Source organism: Melampsora larici-populina (assembly GCF_000204055.1).
Source record: "Melampsora larici-populina 98AG31 unplaced genomic scaffold MELLAscaffold_13, whole genome shotgun sequence".
Classification (NCBI taxonomy): domain Eukaryota; kingdom Fungi; phylum Basidiomycota; class Pucciniomycetes; order Pucciniales; family Melampsoraceae; genus Melampsora; species Melampsora laricis-populina.
The window spans coordinates 1,174,743-1,190,569 of record NW_006768777.1 but is presented as its reverse complement, the minus strand read 5'-3'; the positions used below and the strand labels follow the sequence as shown (position 1 = coordinate 1,190,569).

General features: G+C 40.0%; 1 protein-coding gene across 1 annotated transcript; it reads right to left on the bottom strand.

Moving 5' to 3' along the window:
• Positions 1-735: 735 nt before the first annotated feature.
• Positions 736-4,700, bottom strand: MELLADRAFT_77478 (uncharacterized protein; the record flags this gene model as incomplete). The annotated part of the gene is made up of 7 exons (XM_007408645.1): positions 736-2,208; positions 2,280-2,763; positions 2,832-3,009; positions 3,097-3,251; positions 3,449-3,561; positions 3,638-3,858; positions 3,938-4,700. 7 exons carry the CDS (start codon positions 4,107-4,109, stop codon positions 1,279-1,281), a joined length of 2,253 nt encoding a protein of 750 aa, XP_007408707.1.
• Positions 4,701-15,827: the final 11,127 nt, after the last annotated feature.

Here is a 15,827-nt window from a genome sequence, read left to right as displayed (position 1 = left end):
TGTGTAAATTTGAAAGTCTTGATGAAAGTTGACAGCGAAGAAACAGAAATTATTTATGGACAACACGCAAAATTAGCAAGAAAAGACGGGCGTTTGAAGTTTACCACGTCTCTTGCAAAGGCAGCCTTAAATCCAAGACATTTTTTTGCCTCGGTGTATCTCGAGCCGGAAGGACATCGAATACTGTATCCATGCTCTTGCCACCGAAGTAAGGACCCTGTGGCTATCTAATCAGGGAAAATGTCGCTACTGACTGTTTTTGGTTACAAAGAGGAATGTTGATCCCATGGTCAACTCCCGGCGTTGACTTGCCTCAAATGTTGACTTAAAACACATCCTTCTTGGGGGTATCTCGCAACGATTTCCACGCAGATAAACTTAACACATTAGCTAAAGATAAGGCAGTTCGGCGGTGACCAGGCTTACTATGCACGGCCTCCTCCGCGGGCTCCAGAGGACAAGGATGTGACTTGCGTATTTAAATTGGTAAGCGCGGGAGGTTGAGTTAGTTAGCATGTGACCCAGAGTAATGCACGTCCTTTAGGGCAATTCACCATTTGACTTGATACTGATTCTAGTGCTGCAGGTTTCAAGACACCTTTTGGGTTTACAATAAATCTCATCAGAACTAACCAAAGTTGCCCGCACAAGTCAATAGCTGATTTGACAATCTCAAAACTCTCAATACCTCTTGACTCAAACCTATGAACCAGTCGGAAGTCCCCAAGACTTCTTGAAAAAATATCGATGATGATATTGCATCATCTAAAACTCACACACACACAATATAAATCAAAAAAGAAACAAAAATCAGCGGGAAAAAGACCCTAATCTCTTCCATTTAATCTATCTTTTCTTTTGTCCACTTTCTGAAAGCAAAGAAACTATACAATCATCAGGATACATTGCTTTTTAAAAAAAGTTAGGTGTGTATTTTTGTGATTTGATTGAAAGATGTTGAAACATATCTAAGTCGGAGAGGGGAGGGTATCAGATAGGATTTGAAGAAAAAAACAGCCTGTTTTGGAAATTGTATTTATATAGATAGATAGATATGTTATGTTATGGCCATGTAGCTAGGATGATCTGATCAGAATGGATAGATGAGAAGCGGATTAAAAAGATGAACTTGGAAATCGTTATTCCGGCTAATTTTACTAGTCAGATGACTGAAGAGAGAAAAGGAGAAGAGATAGACTTATAAAAAAGGCACAAATAATTGCTAATTCACATGGTTCAAACTTGATGTATGCAAGGATATGCTTCTGGTAGATCATTTTACATATACCTTGGTACTTTCTCTCCTGATTGAAGTTCAATCAAATCTTCACTTCTACCACGCTTATTCGAATTCGGTCTTCGACCGTTCATTGGTAATCGCTGATATGGTGCAGAATCATTCGTATGCCTTCCACCACGACCGCCGTTTGTACGTGCTTGAAATTGATGACCCCCTCGTCCTCGGTAAGGTCCAGTACCCGGGTTTATCTCGCCCATACCACCAGAGATGCCTCCCACGTGCGATGGCGTCATACCATTCGAGATATGCCCGTTGTTACCATTCATCATATTCATATGCATCATATGCTGATTTTGATGGTTGGGAGTTTGCATGTTCATCTGCGGAGGTCCGGAGCCCATATTCTGCATCATGAACATTTGTTGAAGATGTTGATATTGCATCATGAGTTGCATCCTCATAGGTTGTTGAAGTTGAGGGTTCTGAAGCATCATCATGATCTTATTCATCTGCATCGGTATCGGTAGCATCTCTTCTCCATTCATCATTCCACCCATGTTCATATGATTGGCTTGTCCATTCTGATTTAAATGTCCGTTTGGCATGAACATACCTGGATGATTCGAGCTCATCACAACATTATGATTACCACCCATTCCGTGCATCATAGCCATGTCCGTATTGTCAGGCATTCCATTCCCACCATCCATCATGGCATTGTTTATTTGATCACCCCCGTTCATGTGCTGATGAATTGGATGATGCATAGGGACCATGTTGGCAAGATGATTCGGAGCGCCACTGGCTTCGTCTTCGAGATGACAAGATTGCTGCGTAGGCGGCGAGACATTGGAAGAGGCGGATGTGACGGATGTAGGAGCAGAGGACTTTCTGGACTCTTCACCAGACTCGTTAGATTGTACGGTGCGATTCGATGTACTGTTTTGCCTGTGATGAGCCGCTGATGTCTGGGGTAAGAGGTTTAGGTTTAGCGTAGTGCTCAAAGAAAGGAGCGTTGGGGATTGATGACTTGACTAACACTTGGGTTCAGCCCTGGAATCTCGTCCTTTTCGCCTGATGCATCTTGGGTGTCTGACACTTTGTTACTGGAAGTTTTATTCACATTTGATGGATCGGCGTTGGTCGAGTTGATATCATCGGACTTGTTGACCTGATCGGCTTCAGCGCTCTTGCTCTCTTCTTGTGATTCCTTACTCGCCCGTAGCAAGTCTTCGACATATGCGCGACTCCTGGCCCGACGTTCCTCATCTTCGATCAAGGACTTGGATAGATTCGAGGAAACTTTGGTTTCGCATTCAGGACATACGGATGAGTGTTCTTTTAGGTGATTGGAGATACAATCATAGCAAAACGCGGATCGACAACAGGAAGTCTTGACAGCAGATTTCAACAGTGTGGAACATATCGAACAGGCCAAATCAGGATCTGAGGGTCGAAGGCTCTGAATGTCAGCCGCAGATAAGTGTTTGACGACCCCAGATTTATGTTGCTTCCAAGACGCACTGCGTAACAAACATGGGCGGTCAGCAAAGAATAGCCATATGTCTTGGTATTTGAGCAGCCCACTCACTCATCAGGTCGGGCGATAACAAAGCTTCCATCTGCTGTGACCATGACACTTTTGCCTTGAACAACGGCACTTTCGACTTTCTGCAAGAAACTCTTAGGAATACCAGTAGTTCTCTTGATCCTAGGGCGGCCCTCGAACTCTGGATCATCGTTTGTCGGGCAATTTTGAATCCAATGACCTGATGACAACCCAAAAGACATGTGAGCCGGATTCGCAGATCGTCGATCAATGGTCGAATTAAAACGCGCGTGCGTAATCAACTTACCTTTCAATCCACAACGGTAACAGATATACCCTTGCGGGGGTATACTTGGTGGAAAATCTGGGATAACAGCCTCACGAGGCTTGGTACGGTCGACATAAGGCCCACGAGCAGGACCACGGTCTCTGAAGCCAAGGACTCGGCCAACTCGCGTCGCACTGAGACAACAACAGGATCGTATTTTATTGTACAAGGTGTGAAAAGAGAATTCAACAAAGCCACAAGGTTTAGAGATGAGTATGAGTATGCAGAAGGGATGAACAGGAGTTTTGAATGGATCCTCGATGCAAAAGAGGCACACGATTTGGATGGAATCCATATAGATAACTGATAGAGATGAGCTGAGAAAACGTACGTAGCCATAGTTTCTTGAGTTTGTTGCCATTGTTCTTCTTGTGCAGCAAACATGGCAGCCATGCTCTCAGCTTCCGAGTCTCGCGCATTACCAGCCACAACCGGCATCACAGCCTGAAATACGCCGAAGGATTTTAACAATGTCAGAATAAAAAATTAAGGATAGATGACAGAAGACAGGAATACTTACCGCTGCGGCTGCATCAGCCTGTTGACGAAAGTCTTTTGAGATAGAGCCTCCACCTCGCCAATCAGCATGGGCTGTGGCTTGCGAGGCAGGACGTGCATGGGCTGCCAGAGGTAAAGAGTTGACATATTGTTGAGCATTACCATGGCCAGACCGCTTAGGAGGTAATCGACGAGCAATGACTGAAGAAGAACGAGGAACGATAGCGTGATCATTTTTATATTCTAGACAGATGACATAGGAGGTGAGAAGTCAATTTGTATTCATCAAATCATGAGGAGCTATTAGTTGAACAGCTCGCACCCTCATCGGTATCGGCGTTGTAGACCGCAAAATCAAAATCAGTGCCTTTGCCCAACTTAGCATCAGTAATAATTTCACGCTTCAAATCCCATACTGATATTCCAATGCCATCGAATACGATTCGTTGAAAGTCCTTTTGAGATTTGAATCGGTAATACACATGACCAGACATTTCTCAAGATGGCACAAGAGGAATGGATGTGAGAATGAGCAGCGTAATCAGTTGAGGACCAGTGTGAATGATTAGTTTTGGTGATGGCTGAAGTTCAGGATTAGTCAGCCGGAGGAGGCGGTTGTTGTGAGATTGATAGTGAGACGGTAATGAAGATGAAGTTGAAAATGAGGTAATAATGAGATGAGTATAAGAGAGGTGGGCAGGATGTAATTTAAAAAGTGTGAATAAGTCTTTATTTTTCTTTGGCAAGTCTTCAGTCTAGATTCTGATAAATTTAAAAACTAGAGACAGCTTTACAGAAAAGAAATCCAATGAGACGATAACAACAAAGTAAGGTCACAAGATGACAGTTTTCTTGTAGACGATTAAAACGATATCAACTTCAACAAAGTAACACTATCACCGACAATTGATGATGAATTTAAAAGCGTAATATGATATGGAAAAAGTTAAAATCAAGATCTCATAGTTTGAAGAATTGTGATTTGGTTGATATTGAGAGGTTGATTGAGTTTTGTTGAGGTTTCGAGATGGAAATCGATAGGTGGTGGTGATGATGATGGTGATGGTGAGATGAAGTTGAAGTTGTGAAGAAGTGTAGAAATCAAAATCGGAATTCACCCGAACAAACCAAACCGAAAAACTTAAATTGTCAGGTTTCAGCTCTGTGAAATCGAAACAAGTGACAGATTGCACTTTAGTCGGATTTGGCTCAGCCTCAAATGCCCACCTTCTGTATTAGGGCTTGGACCAGTTAACTTCTGCAGAGGCTTTGCCCCCGCTCTTCGAAAACGAAAGGATCCTTTGATTGAACAAGTTAGAAACAAAAGAAACTCTTCAAGCCAAATGGTCACAGCCATTCATGTATTCGACCGACCTCATGCCCTTTTTGGATCGATTCAGACGCACGCAAAATGTTTTCTTTTCCTTTCTGAGGTCTTAGATGCCATTGTACTTCAGCTCAAAGGTCAGTAGAACTGGAGTTCACGGGACGTCATGTCTCTACTGTCAGCTAGATAAGTCCATGAAGACTTTTTGCTGACCTTCAGGCCTCATGAGCACTGTGCATTGAATCAAGACGATGAATAGGCATCTATAAGACTCTGGTCAGACTCTAACAAAGGGGATCAGCCACTCTTGAAAAAGAGCAAGAAAACAATAAGATATGCCTTCAAAAAGTTTTCAAATATGATGGCAAGATTACCCACACACTACAAAGATCCCTCATGATGGCCTTGCCGCAGGTTGTGTGGTTGTTGACATGCGTGGATAACCAGTACCTGACATTGAATTTGAGACCATTCTGGAGGCGTTTTATTTGTGAATGATTTTTTCTTGAGCCTTTGCCATTATGTACTCTAGACGAAGGTTGCTTGCTCAGACAATCTCATCACAACTGAACAATATGTACTGAAAGCCAAAATTGGACACCAGATAGCTGAAAAATTGTCAGCTTGGGTCTTTAAACACTTGGTAAGTTTACAGACCTAGGTAGAATAATCTCACAAAATGTATGTTCAAGGATCTTGTTGCCATAACTAACACTTCTAAACTTATTTTTCAACTCTTTGTAAGGTAAGTATCAAATTCTAAATGGCACTTATAATTGCCTTAGGTGTGGAATGGATACCGCTGCCTGATACGTCCAATGTAGACTTGACTAGCTTCTGAAGTTAATGCAAGGATTATAAGCTGGCTTTATGATCAAAAGGAAACAAGAGCTTGCAATATCAATTTGATAGTAAGGAAATCATTGATTGATAGAGAGATAGCAAGTCACAAACATGGTCTGGACCCATTATCACTTCATCTTCAATAAACAAAGCAATTTTTATTATATGCAGCCCCCTGGCTATATCTTCTGCACAAAAACATCTGTTCAGAATCCTCCAGTCAATTGTAGACGGCACTGCCATTCCAATCCCAAAATGGGAGATCACCTTTGAAAGCTCAAGTTTCAAGTTTTGCAAATCTACACCTGTGATTTCCATATCACATTATTTCACTTGGACTGAAATTTGAACAATCCTTTGCACATGCCCCTATGCTCAATTTCCAAGATGCTCATCAAGGGCCTGAAGTAGGAGCTGCACCTCATAAGTACAAGCAACATTGTGTTGTAGAGCAAAACACAGGCAACTTTCAAGATTTTACTCAAGCTTTACCACCAGCAGCCGCAGCAGCAGTGAGAATTGGCCCTTGGTCAATCTTGTTCACTCAGGTTGTGGGTGCGGCACAAAAAACGCGCTTTGGCACGCCTTTTTAAGGGTGCGCCTTTCACAAAATGCACCAGATCTTTGAATTTCTATGTCCTGTCACCAATATTGGAGACTTGGATCCTTGCTGTGAGCTTTGAAGACAGCTCTTTTTGGCTTTTCTCACCTCCAAAAGGTAAGTTGGTGGTGGTAGACAGCTCTAGCAATACAGACGTAGAATAAATGACAATGTATAAACAACATTGTGGTTGTCAGCAATTTTTTTTGTAAGAAAACGCGCCCGGCGCGAAAAATCACAAAAAAACGCGCCTCGGCGCGCCTACAAAATTATCAGCGCGCCCACAACCTGATTGTTCACAGGGACATGATTGGGAAATGCCAAAAAGTATGCGTTGTAGGGGAGTCAAACCCCTGACGAGGCCACTTGCCCAATGGCAAGGCCCCAGTTTACCGCTCACTACATGCAAGGTGGTGACGCCGCGGATGCGGGGACGCGCTGACCCAGATCAACCCCCCGCTTTTGCAAGAACCCCCCTTGGGTTTTGTGCGGCGTCACCGCAACCCCGCATCCACGGGGTCAGCACTTTGCATGTAGTGGCTAGCCTAACAACGCTTGTAAAGCGGTCTGATTTTGCGTGATAGGTCGTTGCTGTACATGAATCCCAACCAGTCTCGCGTCTTCTCTGCATTCACATTCAGACTACTATAAATCAAGGTGTATGATGAGATCCTGGATGACATATTCCAACATTTTTATACTTGAGTACATGGCAGAATTGAGTCATGGCTGTTGCAATGGGCTTTGTTCAGTTAGGACAATATACTAATCTAGGATTCCAAGCAAATCTGATTGGATGATCATTCTTACCTAGGAATAAATCAACATAAAATCCTTACCCTGTTGAGAAATTTGATCAAAATTTTAAGGCCTTGTATTTGATTTGTACATTGCCAATTTACTTTTTGATATCTGTCACCATGTCCATTTTAGTGTGACACATCAAAGTACACACACCAAGGAGTTGTTGTAGCAGGTGGACACGAACATGAAACAGTTTTCACAACCAAACTCAGAATTTCATTCATTGGGGTCCTCAGACAATGACAGTGAGACTGCACCAAATCAATGTCTGATGTTGGTTGTTCAGACCTTTGGTCAGGACTGTTATGGCCTTATACTGGGCTATGCTTATAATATTACTGCACTTTGACCCCATTATATTCTCTCCATATTTTTCAGTTATACTATCAGACCATATCTGACCTCTGGTCCCAGTCATGCTCATAACATTTTGCAGCATCTTTAAACCATATTAGATGTCAGAGAAACTGAAGCAAAGACAATCAAATTGAAGACATCAAACTACAAGAAAAATTGACTAAGAAGACAAATGTCAACTGTAAGAGGTTTCTTGCTGAGCAATAACCCTTGATTGTATTGACAGATCAATGCATTACTGTCCTTACACATGTAAATACATAATTATAAAACATACATAAAAATAATAACATACATACTTACACTCCAGTTTCATGAGTGAAAAATAATGAACCACATCTACACATAATGGAATACATCAGCGGTACACAAAATCCATGCGGTGTCATGCGGGTTTTTCATGTGGTTTTCAATTTTGTGTACCATTAACACCCTCATAACAAATTACACGCAGCAGGACCCTGGAGAGCCCCAATATACCTTGCTGACAGAAATCCTGGGAATTTGCTCTCCTACCTACAAGATTTTTGCTGGTTTTCAAAAAAAAATGGATTCCTATGTGTGGACAAAGGACCTTTTTTTCGGAAAAAAAATCCAATTCCTTCCATTTCAATAGGGGCTGTCCAGGGTCCTCATGCAGCATGAACCCTTACCAATCCAGGTTAAAAATCAACAACATGGCTACATGGTTGAAAACAACTAACATACAATGAAAACCCTGACCAGGTGTAACAGTGTTCAAGAATGTACCAGCCCTGTTACAAACCAGGGACTGGTCAAAATATCACTTAACAACAAAACATTTCTACTTTAACTAACTAGACCAACTACAGCCATCATGCATTATTTGATCAGTTGAATATCAGCACTTGTCCACAAAAGAGAGAAAAGAATCATCTTTTTCTACATTAAACAAAATCATTATCCCTTTTTACATGTTTACTAGAAAAATCAAGAAGCCTTTACATTCTCATCCTGTTGGCAACAAAACTTGTTATACACTAGAACTCTGCTTTAGACTTACTTCTGGTTTAAGACACTTCTTTGTTGTTCAGAATTCCTCTTCTCTTTTCTTTTTTGCTTGCTTTTTATCTAAAGGCACTGCCAACTGTAATTCCGGAACTCCATGTTCTTTTTGTTTCCTCTTTCATTTTCACTTTACTTTTGTTGAATGCTTTTAGAAAAGCCTTAAAGACTTTTCATATATGCATTATTGCCAATTCTTATCTTGACTGATTATAACAAACACTTGTTTCCGAATTAGGGATTGATGTTTAAATCACTCAGTGTCAGCCCTGAGTACATATGCATGTACCCAAAACTAACTTACAATAAAGAATTATCATATACAAACCTAATTACATATACATACAGCCTATAGACAGTATGTAACATGTAATGAAACACATAAAAATATTAATTACATATACGTGTACACTTAAAACCACATGTAGTATGTTATAAAACATCATTAACACCTCATAACTCAGTGTCAAGAGTTAAAATGCTTTGGTTTCAAATGCTTATACTACATAGTATACTTAGTGTGTATATGTAATTAAGCATAATCAATAATGATCATAACAATCATTAACAACAAACCCTAAACCAATGTTGTGATACAAAAAAATACCACTACAGTTAGGTTTAGAGAGGAGAGTATATAATCCCCTCCTCTCTCAGCATTCAAGAAAATCCCCCAAGCAATTTATTACACACATCTTTTAAAGAACCCTTTAAAGTTCAATTGAAGTACATAATCAAAAGTCTTATAATAATAAGACTAGTGATTCACTTCATATCTTTAAAGCAGCTTCCTGACTAAAAGATAAAGTAATCTCTTTCTTCCCCTTTCTGGATCCTCTACTTTCCCTAAGTAGAACATTTCTAGGTTAGTGACCTTCCAATTAACTTCAAGGTTAGTTACCTCTTGAACAACTACAGGTTAGTGACCTATATCAACTCACAGGTTGGTGTACCTTCTGAACAACCGTAGGTTAGTGACCTATATCAACTCTCAGGTTGGTGTACCTTTTGAATAACCATAAGTTGGTGACTTTGTAACAACCAGACTAGTGACCTTCACCTCACTCTTTAATCTGTTACTTTAATGATTAAAGGAGGGCCTTGGATCCAGCCTTTGTACTTTATAATAATTATTAATTATAAATCAAACCTCCTTTTAAGGAGTCATCTAACTGTAGTCTGTCTGGATTTATCCAAACAGACTATCAGTCTCTTTTACTTTCTTTCTTTTCTTTATTTCATTTTGTAAATACTACACATTTGAAATAAAGAATCAAATTTCATTACTACACTACCTATTTTCCAACTTTAGTGAGCATAGAGCACTCTCAAAGAGTACCCTACCCTCACACTCAGCTTGTATCTTTTGCTAAAATTGGATTCTTAAACAGAATCCTCCTGTTGAAAAACCTTCAGGTTGTACTTTCATTTTTTGGGAACACTTATAAGAGGATTCACTTCTCACTGAAAATTAAATGAATCCCCAAGTCACTTTGCTTACATTTTCAAAAGCACCTGAACCTGTAAGAATCACAAATAATTATTTATGTGTTTTATTATTGTTACAAGCTTTCAAGAAGTCTAATAAAATTCCCCTGTCTCTTCTTTTCGAAAGACCAACTACAAATTTCCAATAGATTCCATAAAGAAACCTTTTTTTGAAAAACTCCAGAGATCATAATTTCTTAGTCTAAACCACACGGATAGGATTCCTTTTTCTTTTTCATGTGTCTTATTAGTTTTCTTTGGACCATAGTCCTTGTTAACTCCTGATCAGTTTTAAGATTGACTCACAGTTGTTAACTCTCTTTGTAACAGAAACACCAAGAAACCAAAAATGTCCTCCCCTATGATGAAGAGTACGGACGGCCAAATTCCTGTCCAACAAGAGAACATGGATTGAGACAAGTTGATATATTTTTCCAACAACAAGCTCAAAGGCTTGGGGAATTGGAGAACATGGTTGGACAACAGACCTACCAACACAAGCAAATCACCAGTGAACTAGTAAGTGCACTAAACACTATCAGAGACTCACAGTCTGAAATATATAGCTTAAAAATGTATGTACAAATTGACAGGAGCCCAGGATCAAGGGTTTGAAGGTGGAACCATGCAAGTTCACCGGCCACGGTGATAATGCTGATCTTTGGATCACTGAGATACAAATTCTTTGTCTTGTAACACTATCCAGTCACACGCTGGACCAAGTCAATCATTAACTTCCTCAATGAAGATGCTAGATACTTCTGGCACGAGTTAGTCAAGAAGAACAATAGTCATGGATGGTCTTCAAACCAAAATTCTTTGAGAAGTATAATTACTCTCTTATTCTATATGAAGTCCAACAACAACTCAAATCATTATATCAAAAATCTGACATAAGTGACTACATTCTCAGATTCAGAAAATGAGCCGTCAGAATCCCGGACAAAAAATTACCCTTCTTCAAAAGAAGATTTTTGATCCAGGACAAACTCCTTGCTAATTACCAACCAGACGTGAAACAGGTAGATCTTACCAATGAGGATATTGAGGTATTGTACCAGGCTGCCCGAGATTGTGAAAGAAATCATAAACTTACTGGTAATGGTTCTTCTCCCAATCACAATAACCATAATCATCATAAGATATCAAACCATCATTGAAGTAGTTTCAGAAACCATAATAACTATGGTAAACCACATGCTACAACAGCCACCACAACAATGTCAGCTCCAATGGACTTGGATAATGTGGACAGCTCTAAGGTAGAGTGTTTTAAAGGTCATAAATTTGGGCATTGAGATTGAGAGTGTAGATCCTCAAATAAAACTAACAGAAGACCTAACCTCACCGCCAACATAGATGCCGTGGATTTTTCAATCCAAGGCATTGTCAGATATAAACGCTTGGACAGATCTTGTCCAAGGTGTTGATCCAAGGTATCTTCACAGCCCCCATCTACTAGGCTCTGGAAGGCCAGAGCCTACCACTGACTCCATGAAAGATTCATGAAAGATTCAGAAAGATTTCAAAATGACTTCAACATAATATCATATGGGGCCATTTGCCTGTCCAACCACCAAAATTCTGATGTCATCATATGTTGTCATAAATCTGTACACACCTGCTCCTGTATTCACAGATCAAGAATATATAGTCTATTAAGCTTTACTAGAACATTGGGGCCGGCCCGCCGCCCCCATCAGGCTCGGGGGTCTAGCATTGTAGACTGCGCAGAATACATTGCAGTTGTCTTGCGTAGTGCCATTGCAACATGAACAGACACAGAATACACAGATTTTTTCTCCATGATGTATGTATGGGGCTTCATCATGAACTTCCACACTATCTCTCCACCAAATCTGGTGCCCCCTTACAAAACTAGCTACCACCTCACAGACCAATCACTCTGCAGTCAACACACTATTTACAGCTGTCTGAAATGGTACATGTATGACTTTGGCCAACCATCAACACCCAATGAGAGATCTCTGCCTGCTTACTATGAAATAAGTTCTAGCGGACTGAATGTCAACGCAGAAAGATAATTGTACCTGGACAGAACAGGGTGAGTTCAGATAGAACTCGTAAGGTAGAAAGATTAGGGCAGAGGAATCAACGCCTTACCTGCAAATAGCAGGATTGTACGACAGGGTGGTAGGAAGGTTCTCAAGCTTCAGTTTCCACACAATCATATTTCAAGCAAACAAAGATAAAGAACTAATTAAAAGAATTGAAATCAAAAGAAACTACTATTCAACTGGACAGAACAGGTAGAGTGAGTTCAGATAGAACTTGTAAGGTAGAAAGATTAGGGCGGAGGAATTGACGCCTTACCTGCAAATAGCAGGATTGTACAACAGGGTGGTAGGAAGGTCTGTCAAAAGAAATGAGCCAAGTCCAGATGAAAATTGCACACATAAGTAAGAAGAGAAAATGGTGCTTACTCTCAAGCTTCAGTTTCCACATGATGAGGGAGGAAACCGGAGCTCAAGAGAGGCAGGGTATAAGAGGAAAAACAGCAAGACAAAAATTTTAACAACCTATCCCAAAAGAGAAAACATCGGACACACACAAGTAACAAATAAGGAAGAAATCCGGATTGGGACAAGCCTCTATATGAACTCAATTAATAACAGGAAACCCCTGAAACTGCACTCCACGACTACATGACCTCTACACACTTCAACACCGATGTGTTCTTAACCACAGACCTTCGCTGCTACCTCCAATTGATGAACCTGTAATCTTACGTGATGTACTTGACCAAAAAGTATCTTCTTTTACCATAACATACTAACAACATGCCCGTCGCCTATCATTGACATAATTTCAGCATGTACACAACAACACCAAACTGTCAAAAAACTCACGTTCATATACCATTCATCCATTGGATCATTGAAACCCCTGAATTCTCCAACAAAATCAACTATATTTCCAACTTGCATTGGTTTTTTCAAAATGTTTACATGGTGAAAGCCATAATTGTCATTCATCAATATATTTCCATCTGCTATGCTCCAGCCTGTCTGCAATCCAGCCACCACACACTATAAAATAGCATCTGTTATGCTCTTCCCCCACCTAGACAATGGAATTATCAACAGATGAACCCACAGTATGAGCCATTTGGATTATTCCATTGTGTTGCCTTAGAAATCCTTCTATAACTTTGCTTGAAATGTTCTATTGGCTTTCTTGGTGATGTGAAACTGATAGAATCTTTAATTATCTTTTTGTAATGTAGCTCAACACAACCTGTAGAGTAGACAGCTGATCTGGCAAAAGCTCCAGTGTGTGTCCCAGAGCATGTTGTAAACCCATATATGACCATTTCCTATATCATTTCCAACCTGCCTCAACCAAGGCATTTGGAAGAATTGGCATGTTGAGCCTGCAGCACCCCAGTCCAATGTGTGCAGCCAAAAATTCTGCCATGGCCATAAAATCACATTGTTGTACACCCCTTGCTATGACTTAATTTACTCTACCCACATCATTCATCTACTGACAGTAGTGCACAACACTGTTCCTCTCTCAGCTATGCAAAGCGTCAAATCACTACAGCTCAACTCAAGATGATCCACACTATTACAATGTGCCCTCACTACTATTTTGTGGCAATCAAATTGTGATGAAACCGTGGTATTCCTTATTGGAGTTCAAGGTTTCCATGTGTTTATCATTTCCTTGGCCCACCACCCCCCAGGCCCATTAGAAATTAAGTTCAATTGGGTTTATCAAAAATCTTGTTGGACAATCTTATGTAGACTCTGATTATGCTACATGCAATTCATCAAGCACACATAGGTTGAGACTGTATGTCATAGAAATGATCTATGATTGTAATCAATCCCAGAGTTACATTCAGATATGCTGGCATGGCCAAAAGAATTGTCCATCAAAAGTATTGTTGAATAATTCTATTTGGGCACCAATTATGCTACATGGAAGTTAGCATGCATGCTTGGCTTGAGACTGTATGAGATAGAAATGATTTATGATTGTAATCAATCTCAGAGTTGCATTTGAAGGTCAAATCAGTCCTTTGATGTCCATATTTTGGTTCCTTGGAATGTTCAGTCTTGAAATAATTCTTTTTGATTGCCAATTGAGAACCGTTTTTGCTGGGGAGAAGTGTGAGACTCCACAACAGGTGATATATCATAATATCCTGTTACTCATCAATGGGATTGGTCCTCTAATCCAATCAAAGCTAATTTTTGAATTCAGAGTCTTGTCTTTTTCTTTGCATACCCAAGCAAAGTAAGAAATTGATTTATGATTGTGATCAATCTCAGAGTTACATTCAAATCTCAGATCAGTCCTTTGATCTCCATATTTTGGTTCCTTGGAATGTCCCGTCCTGATATGATTCTTCTTGATTGCCAACCAAATATTTAGAACCTTTTTGCTGGGGAGAAGTGTGAGACTCCACAACAGGTGATCTATATTATAATATTCTGTTACTCATCAATGGGATTGTTTCTCTAATTTGATCAAAGCTGATTGATGAATACAGAGTGCTGTCCTTTTCTTTGCATACCCAAGCAAAGTAAGAATGGTGGTTGAAAAGCATCAATTTTAAAGTCACATTCCATATATCCCAAGCTCATTCACAATCCCGTCACTTTTCCATTCATAATTTACAAGACTTCATCTGGTCACAATTAATCTTCTTGATTAAATACCCAATGTGTGGTGTTTGACTAATGGCTCAAATATATAACTGAATGGTTAAAAATTGCTCTGATTGTGAGTTTTTAGGTAGTTGGTAATGAAACAGTTCAGAAATGTGAGTCATATAAATCTGGAACCAAGTCATTCACATTTTGAAAAACTCATTCATTGTGGTTGCTTTTGTGATCTCACTGATTGTGATGGGGGGTCAGAAATTCTACTCAAGCTTGATTTTATTTCAATGATCTAATTCTAGTGACACAATAACTTATGATTGCCAATCTTCATCAGCCGATGGTGATTGAAGTGGATGATCATGAGGAAGTTCACCCAAACTCATTGCAATCAAAGTGAGGCTCAATATAAAGCTCATGATGTCTCCACCAACCTTGGTTGTTTGAATCCTCACCCTCACTCTGGTCCAACCTCTAGGATGCCAATAGAAGGTTGAACTCAATTGAATGATCCTGGCCTTGATATTTGGTCATTAGACAGTGTGTATTGTAATAAGTGACTCAATATATGAGGACAACTTAACAGCTGAGAATCTTAATGAAAATGCAAAATGGTTGTGGTAATGATCAGTGCTACTCTGGATTTGAAAATTGAGAATAGTCGCCATCCAACCCTACATACCGCTGTGGCATGTATCTGTCTTTATTCAGCACCACTTGTACGTGGGTGTACACTGTTGGCATGGAGTGTTGCAAATATCCTCAAAAATCAAATCTTCACTCTTTCCATAGGCAATCAATGTAAACTGGAAGTTGGTGAATATTCACTAGTTGACAGGTTCTGTCATATGAATTTGTGGTACTGTGAGATTTGCAAGGATAGATACAAAAGGTACTGGGATATTATCTACCTGGACTGGGGTTGGTCTGGCAACAAAAACAGATCCAGACCCTGGGGAAGTTCCACATGTCAAGATAACTTTGAAACACAGGACCATAATAAATCCAACGGGTTGCAAATGTGGAGAAGCAAACAAATATGTATGTGCAGAGGCAACCCATTTGCGGAGGCATAGCTCACTATACCCTGTCACTGTGGGCAAAAGAAACTGCTGAAGTAGACAATGAGATT